Here is a 17,160-nt window from a genome sequence, read left to right on the forward strand (position 1 = left end):
CAAAGCCTGCCCCCTGTGACCTTCCTTCAATAAGGCCACACTTCATAATAGTGGCACTCCCCATGGGTATATGGGGCCATATTCTTTCAAACCACCACAGTAACCAACAACTGTTTAATTGGATTTAAGGTCCACTCAACAGGAGGAAAATCATGACTGGTGCTTATATCCAGGGCTTGTGAAGTCATGGATCTTAGAATAGAACCTACTACTGCTACTTTACAGTACCAGCATAATTCCTAACTACATTCTAAAACCCACAGGTAAGTGTAGCTATCACCCCTCATCAAAGAAGCTTCTTTTAACAGCAGATGGAGACTGCTGTGGATATTAGTTTATAATGTGTTACATTTGTTTATGCTGGGGAATATTTGTTTAATGATGCAAAGTTATGTTGCATTCCTTTTTTTGGGGGGTGTTGGTTTGAGACGGGATTTCTCTGTGGCTTTGGAGGCTGTCCTGGAACTAGTTCTTGTAAACCAGGATGGCCTCAGAACTCACAGAGATCTGCCTGCCTTTGCCTCCCGAGTGCTAGGATTAACAGTGTGTGCCAACACCACCCAGACATATGTTGCATTCTTTTATGTTGCATTTGTTTAACTCTGTAAAGCTGTGTTACTTTGCCTGCTAAAACACCTGATTGGTTTAATAAAGAGCTTAATGGCCAGTAGCTAGGTGGGAGATCGAAACAGATGGGGCTTGAGAGAAGAGTGAGGGAGGAGCGAGAAAAGGAGAGGAGGACTCCAGGGCTCAGCCACCCAGACACACAACCAGCCACAGAGTAAGAAGGGAAGGAAGATATATAAAATAAAGAAGGATAAAAAGCCCAGAGGCAAACTGTAGAAGAAAAGAGATGGGTTAACTTAAGTTAGAAAAGCTGGCTAGAAACAAGTCAAGATAAGGCTGGGCATTCATAAGTAAGAATAAGTCTCCTTGTATTTATTTGGGAGCTAGGTGGCAGGGCCCCAAAGAGTAAAAACAAACAAACAAACAAACAAACAAACAAAAAAAAACAAAAGCCCTACATTTTAGTGCTCAATGTGAGGCTCAAATTTCCATATAAGGCTTGAGAAAGCTAAAAAAACAAAGGAAAAAGGAAGAAACCCTGTCTCGAAAAACAAAATGGAAAAGGGATACAGCTTTTTAAGAGCTCTACTGTACAGCAGAGCACTTAAACAACTCTTTTTATGATAAGTAGAAACAAAAAACTAAGGAAAAAATGCCTGTGGCAGTGCAGACATTGGCTTCCTATAGTGAGGAAGGTTGAATGCAGTTCCTCAGTCACCTGCCTCTAAGCTGTCTGTGAGCTTTGGCTCTCAAAGAGAAGTGGGTGGAGTCAGCCTCCAAAGGTGCAGCAGCCAAGCCCCTTAGCAGTTTAAAGGCTCATGAGGTCAAAATAGACTAGAGACATACAGTAAAAGAGGCCTAGATGGAAAAACAAAAACAAAAACAAAAAAAACCCCTTAAACAGGTTACAGTGTGTTTCACAATGTGAATAGGCTGAAGAAAGAAACAAGAAAGAATACAGATAATTATAGAAAAAGGTAAGCAGTGTAAAAATAATAAAGTCCTTTAACATAGAGACAGAAAATAGGGAGTCTGGATCCTCTATGTTGCTGTATTGATCTTGAATTTTTTTGAATGCTATGTGCAAATGACAGCTGCTGACAGTCATGGAAATACAAATGGATTGAATATTGTAAAATGTAATTCTTACTTAATAACTGTTTTGTTGTACATAGTTTTACTATGTTAAAGTTAAAACCTTTCAATTTTATTCAGACAAAATGGGGGAAATGTTGTGGAATATTAGTTTAAGATGTGTGGAATATTAGTTTTAAAAGAAGAGAAATGGGTTATTTTAAGTTAGAAAATCTGGTTAGAAACAAGCCAAACTATGGCCGGGCATTATTAATTAAGGATAAGTCTCTGTGTACTTATTTGGGAGCTGGGTAGTGGACCCCCAAAAGTAAAAAACAACAAAACCAAACCAAACAAAACAAAACACAACTGCATTACAACTGGACACAATACAGAGATAATGGTTGGTGGGGAGGGAAGCTCAAAGGCTGCATCTTTATACCCAAGGCTCAGGAAACATAACAGAAGAGGAAGCAGGAAGATTCCAAGAGCCAGAGGACCAGAAAGTCTGCCATGAGACTGTGTCTCCTGGAAATGACTGCCTATACAAGTCCTGGAGCCATCAATGAAGACCTATTGAATCTATTCCAAAGTCTCCAAAATTTGTACCTTTACTCCCAGATAGGGACAGTATCCTCTCTTTATGGGGCCTCTAATCCTCCTTGTCTAATCCCCAGACACTTTGAAGCCCTTCCACACTGGTGAATTAAACCTTGCTGGGGAGCAGGGAGAGTAGGAGTGAGGGGCACAGGGCACTTCCTTTATTTCCTCTAAAAGACTGAGGTCTATATACCAGAGGGAAAAAAGTTCAGGCAATCACAAAGGCTGGAGTTGCAGCAGCTGATGGACAGACCTAGGATCCTGTGAGCCCGGTTGTTCTTATAGATTGCAGGCAAATTTGGAAGAAGATACAGAAGAATAACAGGAGGGAATTGACTGAGGTTTTTGGTGTTGTTGTTTTGTTTTGTTTTTCTGGGGTGCCTAGCACACAGTCTGTATGCATGGTGCCATTCTCCTTTTAAAGCTTATTTTTATGAAGGCAATCCACTCCATACTATAAAGAACCACATAGTACTAAGCAAAAGGGAAATTAGCAGGCTCCTTTTCTCTTTCACACCTGCCCTCATGTTGTTTACAGTTGGTGGCTTCTTCTGGTGTTTACTATCATAGAAAACAGTGTCTCCATTCTGCTCTATTGTGATTACTTTTGAGATTCTGGTGCACCTTGGCTTTATAGTAGAGGATTTTGCATCTCACATTTTATGTCTCACAACTTCTTCCTTTCAGCTTTCACAACCATCTCATTTTAAAAACAGAAGGTCGTGTACTCCTCAGCCTTCTCTGTTGAACTTAATAAGCGGTTGTGACAGAAGCATTTCCTTGTACAATGTTCTGGCTTTCATTTGAATTACTCACTGCTGTAGTGAAAGCAGATTTGCTTAGTGCTCTTTAACTGAGCCCTGCCACAGCTTCCAAAAGTGAAAAAGTGAAAAACACTTCCAATGCAATGTCCACATCTCCATCAGTTCTCTTTTTGCTTAGATCCACATGGAACCTCAGCCGCCTTGCCTTCTTCTAGGCTGTCCAGTGGCACAGTGGTTCCTAAACTCTGTTCCTTCATGGGGCCTTGGTTGCTTTTACTGTCTTCTGGGTCTGCTTCCTTTCTGTGAGACACCTCTTTAGGTGGCCTCCTAAGATAATGGAAAGGAACGTGATGCTTGAGGCTCACCAGAAGGTAGTGGGTACAAGGTGCTGAAGTTGCTTGAACTGCCTGCTGGACTAAATACCTGGCCACCACGCTGCAGCTTCCCCTACCCTCTGGAAGGTTTTTCCAGCTGAGTGGTTTTTTTCAGCTTGCTCTTCCCCTTTCTCTTAAGGCTGCCTTGCTGAGCCTGAATCCCTGGCATGCATGACACACAGCACCATGAAAACAAGATGTTCCTTTTCTTTCAGACAGAGTCTTGTTGTGTAGTCCAGATGGCCTTAGTTTCATAGTGGTCCCCTCCTTCATCTACCAGAGTACTAGATTATAAACACGTGTCACCCTGATGCCTGATACAAGTTGTTCTTATGTTGTTAAGAGTATACAAAAATGAGAAAAGGTGAACCAGGTATGCAATAGACCAGACTCTGACTGGCAAGCTACTGAATCTCCCTGAGCCTTTTCTTCATGCGGAAAGGGGTCTAGAATAACAATGTTCCTATTGTTGCTGTAGTCCTTGGAAACCATGGATGGAAGGCATTGTGTAGAACATTCGTGCCTAGCAGGAATAGATAGGGCAGATGCCCAGCAAATTGCCCACATCATAGAGCCACCATACCTTGAGCTCCTGGGCCTTGGCTTTCTAAAGAATGCTCAGGGCTCGCTGGTGGAGAGCCTCAAGCTGGACTTTGGAGTCCTGGCTGTGTTGCAGGCTCTCCTGGAGACCCTGCTGCAGTTTCTCCCTCTTATAGTCTGACAGCTGTTTAAGTGCCTGAAGGTATTCCCTGTAGTCACCAGCACATTGCTGTAGAGGCTGCTGCAGCTGAGAGACCTGGTGAGACAAACATCCAGCCTCAGACCAGGTCTCTCCCTGCCCTAGAACTATTGTCCTTAAAGGCAACCTTTCCAGGGTCCCAGCATCCTTGCTGAACATCCATCTTTGAAACTGTTGAGCAGCTAGGGAAGGTGTGAGCCTTCAGTGAGTGCTCCAGAAGACTCCTCAAGTAGAGCCCTGAGTGCTGAGAAAGAGGGGGCTGTGGGATGAGTCAGGAACCTTCCCAGAGAAATCGAGGGGATGAAGAAACCTTGCATAGGTCCTTAGATCTCACTCCTTACTGAGGCTTTTATTCCTGAAACTCTTCTAATGTACTGTGTTTAGTATTTAGCACCTCTTCTGTAAGATAGAAAACACAATCATCTCTCTATGGCTGTGGAAGACTGGTTCCATGACCATATACAACAGAGTAGTGTCTGTATAACAAATACACACACACACACACACACACACACACACACACACACACACACACACACACCTTCCTATATGTATAAAAGCCTTCCTACATTACTTAGAATACCAAAAACTATATTAACAGTTATCAAGCTGCTTTGTTTAGAAAATTATGACAACAAAAAGTATGCATACATTCAATACAGAGGCACTGTCCACCAAATATATTCAACCTGAAGTTGCCTGAATCTTCAGTTACAGAAACCAAGGACACATACTGTTAACTGTCTGCTTGACCTTTGGTGTATATCTGTATACCCCCTACGTATAACATACAAGAACTTTCATCTGACTTGTTCATTGATGGATCCTTGTGGCACAGAGTAGGTGCTGAAGTTTTTAATGAATAAGCAAAACCAAGAAGTCTACTTTACCCTGGACCTATAACACCCTGCCCAGCTAGATGGGAACTGGCCATGTGTGCTTTTCAAGGCTGTCTGTAGGAGGAGGTACAGTTGCACTCTGGGATGGGTGAGACATATCCTATCCAGAGCTGTCCTACTACCTGGGTTTGTAGTTTGGGTTTTTGGTTTTGCCAGTCCTCTGGTCGATATCCAATCTCCACTGCCTTCTCCTTTAGCACAGAGCACAGTGGAGGTTGTAGGTCATGTCCATCCTTGAGGGGTTCTCCAATCCTTTGAAGATATGAATATTAGAATGATTAGAGGTTGTAGATGTTTCAACTGCTCCTACCTGGGAGGAGGGAGCTCTTGGAGGAGTTACTGGGATAAGAAACCTTTGCCTTTCAAAAACCAACCTGATTTAAATTCTAAGTTTTACTCTTCAAGATTCTACAGGAACTACCTGATCTTATTGAGCACTTAACAAATAAGAGACTGTGAGCTTGAGTTCTTCTAAAGGGCCCAAGAAGCTCCAAAAATTAGGTCTTTATAACCAAGTTTCATAATTTTTCCTACATATGGAGGAAAAGAAAGAAAGGAAGGAAGGATGGAAGGAAGAAAGGGGGAAAGAAAAAAACCCAAAACATTTTGCCCAGCCTTCTACACATTCAAAGCATACTCATAAATTTTGCTGACTATTCCAGGTGTAAACTGGAGATGATAATTAGGCTTCTCCCAATTGAAAAGCTGGTCAAAAGCTTAAATAGTTTTGCATCTTAAAGAAGATGTTGACAAATGTCTTTCAGGAAGATACTTTCTCACTCTGAACTCGCTGAGAAATTAAAATGCTTAGATTGTTAAGAGTTTGTCTTATGGCGGGCATTGGTGGCGCACGCCTTAAATCCCAGCACTCGGGAGGCAGAGGCAGGCAGATCTCTGTGAGTTCGAGGCCAGCCTGGTCTCCAGAGCAAGTGCCAGGATAGGCTCCCCTACACAGAGAAACCCTGTCTCGAAAAACAAAAACAACAACAACAACAAAACAAACAAACAAACAAAAAAAGGTTGTCTTGTTTAACAATGTGAAGGGATGTCACACAAAGGCCTTTAGTTTCTCATTGCAAAAACATTAGGCCAGGGAACCAGGCGTTAGTGGGTAAAAGCTCCTGGGGAAAAAAGGGCATGAGGATGGGGGCTTCTGCTTTGCAGAGAAAAGAAGGTCCAGACACACAGGTGTAAGATATGTATGTATAGGGCTGGAAAGGTTGTTCAGTGGTAAGGGACACTTGCTGTTCTTTCAGAGGACTTGGGTTCAGTTTCCAGCACCTACATGGTGACTCAAACACCTGTAACTCCAGTTCTATGAGGCCTGACTTTCTATTTTGGCTTCTACATGCATGCATACATGCAAGCAGGTGAATATTCATACATATAAAATTTTAAAAAAATCTTTACAACATATACATTTATGAAAATATAATGATTAAAAACTATCATAATGTCATGTTACCATGACAAAAATATTGCCTTAGTTAGGGAGTACTTCTGCAGCCTGAGTCCCAGCATGAAAAGGTATGAATAAGGCAGAGCTGTAACACCTCATTCTCAGCTAGGGGCCAAAGGTATGTGACTCCAGCAAAGCATGGCCAGGCCAAGCTCAAAGGTAGCTCACCATGAGGTAAATATCCTATCTTGAGGATGGCTGACAAAGCAGCAGCAGCTAATGCAGGTGGAATACATGGGGGCTTCTTCTGGTAACAGAGTTCCCCTTGCTTTCTCGACAATAGAAGAAAAGGCAGTAGCTAATGTAGGCTTGACTCTGGCAGAATTATTAATCTCTTTGAGCTTTAGGTTCTTTATAAAGTCTTCTATGTTGGTATGAAAGTTAAATAGGGCAGTTTGGAAAGCCATAGCTGTGTAGAAGAACATGAAAGACATGCCTGTTCTCTCTCTAAGCATTAGGTTAAGTCAGCCATAAGCACTTGAGGACAGAAGGAATGAACAAGCAAATCCTTCCTATCTGAGTCTTCATGCTTGGCACACTCAGAAGGTTGCCAGATTGCCTGTACCTTTCTTCTTCTTCATCACTGCTGGTTCCTTCTTCAGCTGTCAGCTTCTCCAGGTCCTCCTCTCTGGGCAGTATCTGGGAAGGTTCCTTTGACATTGAGCATGGATCCTACGGCAAAAACAATGACAAGATGAGACTAATTGAAGTTCCTGGATTTAATCTGGCTTGTTAAAACCATAAAGCAGGGGAGAACGTTCCTTCAGAGACCCACTTGTCACCCCACTGGCAGATGTAGGATAGTAAGGTTGGAATGGTCAAGTACCTAGAACACATCCAGGTGTATGGTTAGTGTGGGCTCTGACCTTGGTGTCCTGATTTGCAGTCTGCAAGACAATTCACATGGTTGTAAAACAAACCCAAGAGAGAGCCAGTGTCTTTCCCAGTTCCCATAATTCTGACATGGGATATGCAGTGGGGTCTTCCCATGCTGGGTCTGATCTTTTTACTACCTTATGAGACAGTCCCAAGTGTTCCCTACAAATGGTCCTTGTTAGGCCTGACCCAGGGAAGGTCAGAGGGCAGTTCTAGAAGTCAGTCAGTGGTCAGAAAAGATAACTGCAGTCTTTATTATTGCTATACTCATACCCTAGACTGTAGCATATACAGGGTTAGGAAATATGGGACTTGAAAAATGACTGGAAGCCCTGACATTCTATTATCTCATATCTCTAAATATGGGAGATGGGAACAGTGTGGAAATGATTCCTAGCAGTGAGGCCTCAGAGTGTTTAATCAATTGAATTTGTTTATGTTACCCTTCTCTAAGATGAAATCTAAGAGGGCAAAGACTTTTTTCCTTTCTCTGTTTATCATGAAAACAACTGCCCTTAAAGAGTAGAGGATAAGATAGGCAGGATGAGATTTATTCTCAAGTTTCATCAAATGGTGGTAAGTTGAAAACTAATTTTTTCCCCACAAGCTAGTTGGATGGCCTTGAGACAGGGTCCTCCCTTTTTTGAGCCCTCTTCTTCTTCTTCTTCTTCTTCTTCTTCTTCTTCTTCTTCTTCTTCTTCTTCTTCTTCTTCTTCTTCTTCTTCTTCTTCTCCTCCTCCTCCTCCTCCTCCTCCTCCTCCTCCTCCTCTTCCTCCTCCTCCTCCTCTTCCCTCTCCTCCTCCTCCTCCTTCTCTCCCTTCTGTTCCTTCTCCTTCTCCTTCTTCTTTTAAAAAATGTAGACAATTATGTTGGCTTGCACCTGTGTTTTTCAAACTGTTCTTGAGATCCTAGATATGAGGAGCCTTGGCTATGAAGAGGTGTGGGAGCTGGAAGGTGGGTCCTTGGGCTCCCATGCCCAACTTGACCTGGAACGAAACTGCCTTCTGCATTGTCATGTACTGTAATGTCTATTAAAGTTCACCATGTAAAGGTAATGATAACTTTCACATGGAAAACACACCGTCGGTTCTCAGGGCTTTGCTAACTGGATGTTTCAGTAGACTTCGAGATAACTGTATGGGCTGACTTTGTGTATCGACTTGACACAAGCTAGAGTCATCAGAGAAGAAGGAGCCTCAGTTGAGATAAGTGTATGGGCTGATTTTGTGTATCAACTCAACACAAGCTGGAGTCATCAGAGAGGAAGGAACCTCAGTTGAAGAAATACCTCCATGAGATCCAGCTGTAAGGCATTTTCTCAATTAGTGATCAATATGGGAGGGTTTCAGCCCATTGTGGGTGGAGTTTTCCCTGGGCTGGTAGTATTGGGTTCTATAAGAAAACAGGCTAAGCAAACCAGGGAAAGCAATCCATTAAGAAGCTCCCCTCCACGGCTTCCGCATCAGCGCCTGACTCCAGGATCCTGCCATGCTTGAGTTGCTGTCCTGACTTCCTTCAGTGATGAACAACAAGTGAAGTGTAAGCCTAATAAACCCTTTCCTCACCAGCTTGCTATATGGTCATGGTGATTTATCATAGCAATAGAAACCCTAAGACATCAACCTTTCTTTTCTTCATGTAAGAGTTTGCATATTGCCAGTAAAAGCCCACATGTGCCATTTGTTAGTGCAGGCCAGTAGACTGTAATTCTTTCCTGGGCTTTCTCTAACCAACCTTGCACCTGCTGCCCTTTACCAGCCCCCTTTTCTCCCCAGACCCAAGCAAGTCCTTGGACTTTACTCTCTCTCTCTCTCTCTCTCTCTCTATATATATATATATATATATATATATATATATATTGCCTTTGATTCTCATCTAGTCCCATTGTATTAAATGTCACATGGATATGGATGCCACAAAAAAAAAACAGTTTATCACTTCACTTATTAGGGAAACAAAAAATGGTCAAGTTAATAAAGTTAGACAATAGAATAACAATTCCCAGGGACTGTGGTAGTGAGACAGAAGTAGAGAGTTTCATTCAAGCAGGATGACTGTCAAGTAGAGATCTGCTTGCTTTACAAGATAGTACTTATAGTTAACAGTGATGTACAGTACATGACAAGTATTCTTTTTTTAATTCTTTAATTACTACTCATATTTACTTATCTATCCCCCCCAATTCCCTTGACCTCCCATTCTCCCATGTTCCCCACCAATCCCCCCAATCCATCCCCCAACGCCTCCCCAGGGAGAGTGAGGCCCTCCACCAGGGACCTTCAAAGTCTGTCATATCATGATAAGTATTCTTACTACAGTAAACAGACAGATCAACCTGAGAGATGAAGGTTATTTAGTTTCCTTATTGAACATGGATGTAAACTAGGCAGTTCTTTCTGTTTATATCCATTGGTGTCCATTTTCCTGAACACCAGAGAAGGTATCTGCTGTTGTTTGGTTGTGGTTTGCCCCTAGGAGTTTCTATGTTGGGAGGCTGTCTTTAGTTAGGGGCATAGGACTCATGGGACCTTTAAAAGGTGCAGCCCAGTGAGAAATTCTGGGTCACTGAGATCCTGCTCTCAGAGGGAATATTGGCCTCATGCAGTGAGGTTTGGAAAGAGCAAGTTGTTACACAACCCCCAAACTGTTTCTCTCTGGATTCCTGCTTCATGGTAAGCTCTTGATTCTGCACATGCCTGGGCCCTGTGTCATAGACCAGAACCAAGTCATGCTTCAAAACTGGAGCTAGATAAAACTCTTTACAAGGCCATAAAGATGCCTACGGTATTTCATTGTAGTACCACAAAAAGACTAACACAGAATCTCCCTCAAAGAATGAAAAGAACATGCCTCCAACACCAGAGATTAAAAAAAGACCCCAGGGTTCTTCTGAAACAAAGGTTTGTTTTACGAGTTTCCTAATCTGATCTTTTAATTATTGGAACTAAAGAATGACACTCTCTGTCCTATTCATTAAACTGTCCTGCCAGGTACAAGTTTATATGAAAGGTGTTGAACATCAGCCATTTGTAGGCACATTAAGTGCTGAAAGAATAATTAAGAAGATACAGTTGTTATTCCTACTAACATGTGGCCCACCATGGGGAAACAACACATAGCTTGACAATTCCAACAGACCAGGAGAAGCCCTTTCTCACCTGACCTTGTGTACCTGGTGTTTCAGGTCAAACACACCATTCAAAGGTGCTGGGGGGTGGGCTTGGGAGATGGTTCAGCTATTAAGAGCACAGGTTGTTCTTTCAGAGGACCCAGGTTTGATTCCTTGCATGGTGGCTCACAACTATTTGTTGCTACAGTTCCAGGGAATCTGACACTCTCTTCTGGACTCTGCAGGCACCAGGCACACATGTTATACACTAACATACAAACACTCTTACACATAAACATAAAACAATTTTTAGAAAGGTTTGAGTATAACACTTGACTGTTATACAAATGAACTTTATTTTGGAGAGCAATAAGCAGGTGACTGAATGAGCACTTCTAAACCTAGAAACACAGAATATTGTACACATCTCTGAACTCCGGCCAGAGTACAAATGTTTCAGCTGTCCACTTCTTTGACCTCCAACAGGAATAGACTGTCACTATTCTGTAGTTGTCATCCTAGCAAGGAATGGCTACTCTGGCCTTTGGGACTGAAAGTATCATATGTTACTTGCCCCTGAATCTCTATTAGGTTCTCAATTGGGTTCTCAGGTTCAGCCCAATGCTCTCTCCACTGCTACAGGGGGCTAAATATAAATAGTGCACACAGAAAAATAAACAACTCTACCTGTCTGCCAAAACATCCACCAAAGAGCTTCTTCCCAAACAAGGGTGGTTATTTCAAAACCTGTTAGTTATTTAACCTCATCTAGAGGGTTTTTTTTTTTCCTACTTTAAAGAAAAACTCACTCCCAGGAAATCTCCTGGATAGGAACATTCAAGGTCATTTTAAAGTTCAGTTGACCATCTTTCAGAGACAGCACTTTGTTCATCTTAAAATAGAGCACCTAATGTAATGGTGCTTTGCTGAAGTGACTGCTGGGGATTGTAATAGATACTATAAAGTCACCTTACATTTATAGAATGTTTAATGGTTTCAAGAAATGCTATCATATGGTTTCTGCTGTCTATTACCACAAGTCTCTGTGGTATGGAGGGTAGGGGTTATTGCTACCATTTTACTAAAGGGAGTAACACAGGGCTTCAATTTTCTATGCATAAAATAAAGAGAATACTAGCATGTGCATGGAGGAGCTGTAGACACCAAGTCAGGGTTTTGTCTGCGTTTACCATTATGATATATGTGGGAACTGATCTTGAGGAGGTATTCACACTTGTCTGAGGTCCTGAACAGGCCTGGGTAGAGCTGGAAGAACCTTCATCTCAATCCTAAATGGGATCTGCTTCCCTGCCTCATGTTGTTTTCTCAGGTTCCAGAGATTCATCACTCATGACAGGAACCTCTCCAATCATCCCACCTTGTTCCCAAAGAGATGAAACTAGACCCCTCAACTAACACCAGATGGACAGTGCCAGCCCCTCACAGCCTGAGGATACTTGAGACATCACATTGGTTTCCTCTTGGATAGCTCATAGCTTCATATAATCTTTCAGGTATGTGTTCAGCAAGTCACATGGGGCTTCCAGTGAGCAAAAGCTGCTTTGTAGGACTATGGTACCCCTTTTTTTGCTTCCCATCGCTCCTGGGAATCTTATCTTGTGCTTTTTCCTGGAATAACTCTTTCTGGTGAGATCATCCCTTGTCGGCACATGTCAACAGATGTTGTTCTTTTCTAAACCCTCCCAGAGAGTTTCCTCTCTTCTAAGGGCTGTACATGAGCCTTTCTAATATTGTTGTAGCACTCATCACACTATGGTATTTTTTAAGTAAATATCTGTTTTCTCCCATCTGAATTTGAGCCCTCCAAGGAGAAAACTGGGCCTCATTTACCTAGGCATCCAGCCCCAAGTGCTGTACAGTGAAAACACCCACACACTCTTTGGGATGGAATGACTTCACTAACAGCTATAATAGCTGCTCTCTTTTCCTTCTGTAGAGAATCCAGGCAGGGGCTGCTATAAAAATCTCTTCCCTGTTTTGTCCCTAGTTTGGTATCTATGCACCAAGAATCTTCCAGAATAAAGTTTCTTTTCAAAATTACCAAGATTAGACTTTGTGAAAACCAATGGATAACACTATAGACCTAAGAGAATCACAATATTGGACACGAGGAACAAGGAAAAAGATTTAGTTGGACTTTTGCTAACTTTGGTGGGGACACACCCCAGAGCCACACCCAGGTCTGGCAACCTTCTCTGCATGCTTAGGGAGTGGAAATTCTACTCTCAATTAACATTGTTATTTTTATCACTCTTGACTCACTAAGATACTGTGGCAGGACAAACAACAGCCTAAGTTTTAAACACCAGCTATTAAATTTTATAGACCCCAGTCTAGCAAGAACATCACTGGGGAGGCTGGCATCTAACACTCTGCTTTGGTGTCCATGTGCCACCACCATCAGAACAGCCCCTCTAAGGTTCTTTTGCATGTCCTGTTCTCCTGTAGCATTCATGTTGTTATAGGCTTGGCTATAGGACAGCATGTTGATGTGATTGATGTTAGGCACATGAAATTTAGACCTTCGCAAATCTTCTCACTGGACTGCCATGCAAATATTTGAACTAAAATTCTAAAACTCTGATTGTCAATGTTCAGAAGGTTTTGGAAATCATCATATTGACAAGGTATGTTGATATAGCCACTTACATATGCTGGTAGTGTTAGTAGGCACTGGTCCAACATTACTGGGAAAGTGCACGGTGGTATCTATGGAAGCTAAACATTATCTTGAGAATGAGTAAGTTCTATAGCATAAATATCTATTCACAGATGTTAAGTGTTGTTTCCAATACTGGACATATACTAATTCATTTGGCTGTCACAACCCCTCTAAAGTAGATGGTAGCATCAACCTCATTTTACAGATGAAAAAGTTAAAGCAAATGTATGGCAAATGTCTGCCCAAGATTATCCAGCCAGTAAGAACTCGGGTAGCTGGTTTGTCAATGAGCTTGTTGATCTACTGCATATACCATGTATTATATCTGTCTATAGGTTCACTGAAGAGTATTTTAACAACCTTGATTCATCATAAGAAAAAGATCAAGTATATTGTAATTTTTTCATAAAGGAGAACTAAAAAAGTTTCTTTTAAAGCAAGAAGGTAGCTGGTCGTTGGTGGTGCACGCCTTTAATCCCAGTACTTGGGAGGCAGAGGCAGGCAGATCTCTGTGAGTTCAAGGCCAGCCTGGTCTCCAGAGCGAGTACCAGGATAGGCTCCAAAGCTACACAGAGAAACCCTGTCTAGAAAAAACAAAAAAAAGCATGAAGGTATAATGGGAGTGCACTGACGTGTTATTAACTCTCAGGTATATAAAGTTTTTTAAAAAAGCAAAGACCTATCCCCTAGCCTCATCCCTAATCCTGAAACAGAACATCAGATGGAGCCTTCCTTCCCCCTTGACCACATCTGTGGATCCCACAGACCACCAACCCCCCACCAACTTCCCTCCCCCTACTCATCGATGTATCCAAATCCTCAATTCTAGCAGGCACCCCTGCTAAACCACAGGCCATACCTGCAGGAATCCAGGACCTTCTCCTCCCTTTCTGTTCCCTCAGACCTAATTCCCAAGTCTCATTCCCTAGCTCTGTGGCAGAAACCCAAGGCAACAAAAACAGAGAATTATAGACAAATTTCTCTTATGAATGTAGATGAAAAAATACTCAAAAAAATACTTGCAAACTGAATCCAAGAACATGTCATAAAGATCACCCACCATGATCAAGTAGGCTTCATCCCAGAGATGTGGGGATGGCACAATATATGAAAATCAATATAATCAATCATATAAATAAACTAAAAGAAAAAGACCACACGATCTGTTCATTACATGCAGAAAAGGTCTTTGACAAAAATCCAATACCCCTTCATGATAAAAATCCTGGAGAGGTCAGGGATACAAGCACATACCTAAACATAATAAAGGTAATCTATAGCAAACCTATAGACAACATCAAATTAAATGAAGAGAAGCTCAAAGCAATTCCATTAAAATCAGGAACAAGACAAGGCTGTCCACTCTCTCCATACCTATTCAATATAGACAACTGAAGGAGATCAAGAGGATACAAATTGGAAAGGAAGAACTCAAAGTATTATTTGCAGATGATATGATGGTATACATAAGTGATCCCAAGAATTCTACCAGGGAACTCCTACATGTAAGACTAGTTGCTAAGAACTGAGTTAGAATAAGAACATCTCCAGGCTTCTTGGGCAGAAACCTCAGTGGACTAGGACAGTCTGAGAACAGGAAGACCCCAGGGAAGTAGTCTCTGATTCTTAGCTTCTCTTCTAGCACAACATGTATGTAGGCAAAAGGTTCTCTGCTAGTCTATTATCAGAGGCAACAGATGGAGTCCTGGTCACTTTCCTTAATCCCAAGAGAGTTGAGGCCCTTTTCCCTGGAAGGTTTGTTAATATGTCACACACTAAATAAGAATAAGACAGGGTCAGCTCCAGTGGTTCCATCCTGGCTCAGCTGCTAGGGATATGGGACTTGTTAGGTTTCAAACCTGGAACAAATGGCTTAGGTACCCATTTAACACATGAAAGCAGATACTGTCCACTAGGTTCTCCCTGCATCCTTCAGTCCCTACCTGTTACAGGGACCTCTTGGTTGGCATACCACTCCCCCACCCTAAACTTCTCCAGTCCAAGGGGTGGGCTGCCCTTCCCTATATAGTCTAACCATTTTGGTTACCTGGCCCTTTTGCCTTCTCTGGGCCTCCTGGCTCCTGCACCTGGTTCCCCTCTCTCACCTTCCCTATCTCCTCACATGGCACAGCTCAGTATGGTCATGTCCACTCTGGACTCTCTTAGATGTCCCTGACTCTGGCCATGCTCTACCACATATCTACAATAAGCCTTCTCCTGTACCATATCTAGGAGCAGTCCTGTTCCTTTTTATTTCTTTTTTTCCATTCATTTATCACCTAACTACTTTCACCTTCATTTTCTCCCTCTATAAAATGGATTTATTGTAAGACTCTAATGAAGTCAAAGATGGAAACAGGGCTTTATAATTGACCAGTTCCCATTCAAATGTTATCCAACCCACATTCACTTGATTCCTGGCTTTTGCTTTCCCTTGTAAATATGTGCTTAACTATGGCTCATCCTGTTGCAGTAGAATATCTATCATCCAACAGAATGGAAGCTACCCCAGGTAGATTAACTCCTTTAAGAATTAATCTACTTGGGCAAGTCAAGGAAAGTTATTTTACAGATGTAATACAGAGACGAATATAGAAAGCTTTAGAAAAAATGTAGAAGACTATTGACTTTTTCTAGAACCAAACAAGCTGCTAATTAGCGATGGCTTATGCAGCAGCCTGCTTAAATGTGTCTAACTGACCCAGGAGAACTGAGTCCCCGGTTAATGACCACATTCAGGAGGCTTTGTTTCATTACCCAGAGTCTCTTGTCTTTTGTTTCAGGTTTTAAGGCTAGAAGCATTTATCCAACAACAAAAGGTACCTCCACCTCCACGGGGAACTGAGGCAGGATCCTAGAATTTAAGTTGCCAGCCCAGTGGTATGGTAGAGAGCCAGGTAACCTTTAGGTTTTTGTACACTCATTAGGAATATTGCTCTTTTCCTTTACTTGCATCCCCTCTATGTCCCCAGTGACACATGCTGGCAGTAGCAGAATTCTTTATGTGCCCCCTCAGCAAAGCCAAATGCTTAAGGGGAAAAAACATCAGCACAAAATCCATTAGCAAAGAACATGAAGGAAATAAAGTTCTGAGGAATTATCCTTGTGGCTTGAAAAGGAAAAAAAGCTTGTCGGATTAATCTCCTTCTGAAAAGGCTGTCTAGCAGAGTGGGGAAAAGGAGGAACCTTGAATCTGCCCAGCACTAACCACAGCCCCCAGCTCTCCCTCCACATCCGTGTTCCTATTTCGTGCCATAGCAGCCTTGCTTATGGAACTGTCCTTGCAGGAACCCCTAAGGGTGAAACTGGGTCCTGGGTTGTATTTACAGTCAGCTGTATTATTTTCCTAGGTCTGTGGAAAATATTTTCACTGCTTGTTGGCTTAAACAATAGACATTTATTCTCTTCTGGCTCTGGAGACCCAGCATCTGATGGCAAAAGTGCTGGCTGAACTGGTTTCCCTTTCAAGCTCTGAGGGCGAGCCTGCCCCCTGCATGGCCCCCTCCCATCCCTTAGATGGTGGCTGCTGGCAATCTCCACTTTTCCTTGGTTTGTCAAACACATTACTCTAATGTCTGCCAGTGGTCTCATGACTTCCTTCCCTAAGTATTTGTCTTTACACAGCCTTCTTCTAAGGACAACAGTCATTGGATCTAGGACCTGCTCTAAGCCAATGTGACCTCAAATGGTTTCTTCTACCCAGTCTTTATTTCCAACACACCTCCCTCAGACACAACTTTAACCCACAGAGCAGGTGAACACGTGCACCTGCTAACATTCCCTTATAATTCATAAGTAGAACTAATTCCCTAGGAGTTGGTCAGTGAGGGTCCTGCCTAGAACAACCCTTGATTCCTATTTTGGCAGCAGGAGACATAGAAAGTCACACCTTAAATTTTACTTACATTTTACTTACTTACTTTATTGCTGTTAGGGTTTTTTTTTTTTTTTTTTTTTTTTTTTTTTTTTTGCAAACCTCAGATTCCAGGTGGAAGAACACTATGCAGCAGAGTCTG

The 17,160-nt window shown here is 42.2% G+C and overlaps 1 protein-coding gene across 1 annotated transcript in view; it reads right to left on the reverse strand.

Moving 5' to 3' along the window:
- Positions 1-17,160, reverse strand: part of Fam184b (family with sequence similarity 184 member B) — a 90,359-nt gene that overhangs the window by 19,196 nt on the left and 54,003 nt on the right. The window contains exons 7-8 of the mRNA XM_035452611.1: positions 7,042-7,148; positions 5,137-5,269 (exon numbers count right to left, since the gene is read on the reverse strand). Of these exons, the coding sequence (XP_035308502.1) occupies positions 5,137-5,269; positions 7,042-7,148 (240 nt within the window). The remainder of the gene's footprint in view (positions 1-5,136; positions 5,270-7,041; positions 7,149-17,160) is intronic.

Source organism: Cricetulus griseus (genome assembly GCF_003668045.3).
Source record: "Cricetulus griseus strain 17A/GY chromosome 1 unlocalized genomic scaffold, alternate assembly CriGri-PICRH-1.0 chr1_1, whole genome shotgun sequence".
Classification (NCBI taxonomy): Eukaryota; Metazoa; Chordata; class Mammalia; order Rodentia; family Cricetidae; genus Cricetulus; species Cricetulus griseus.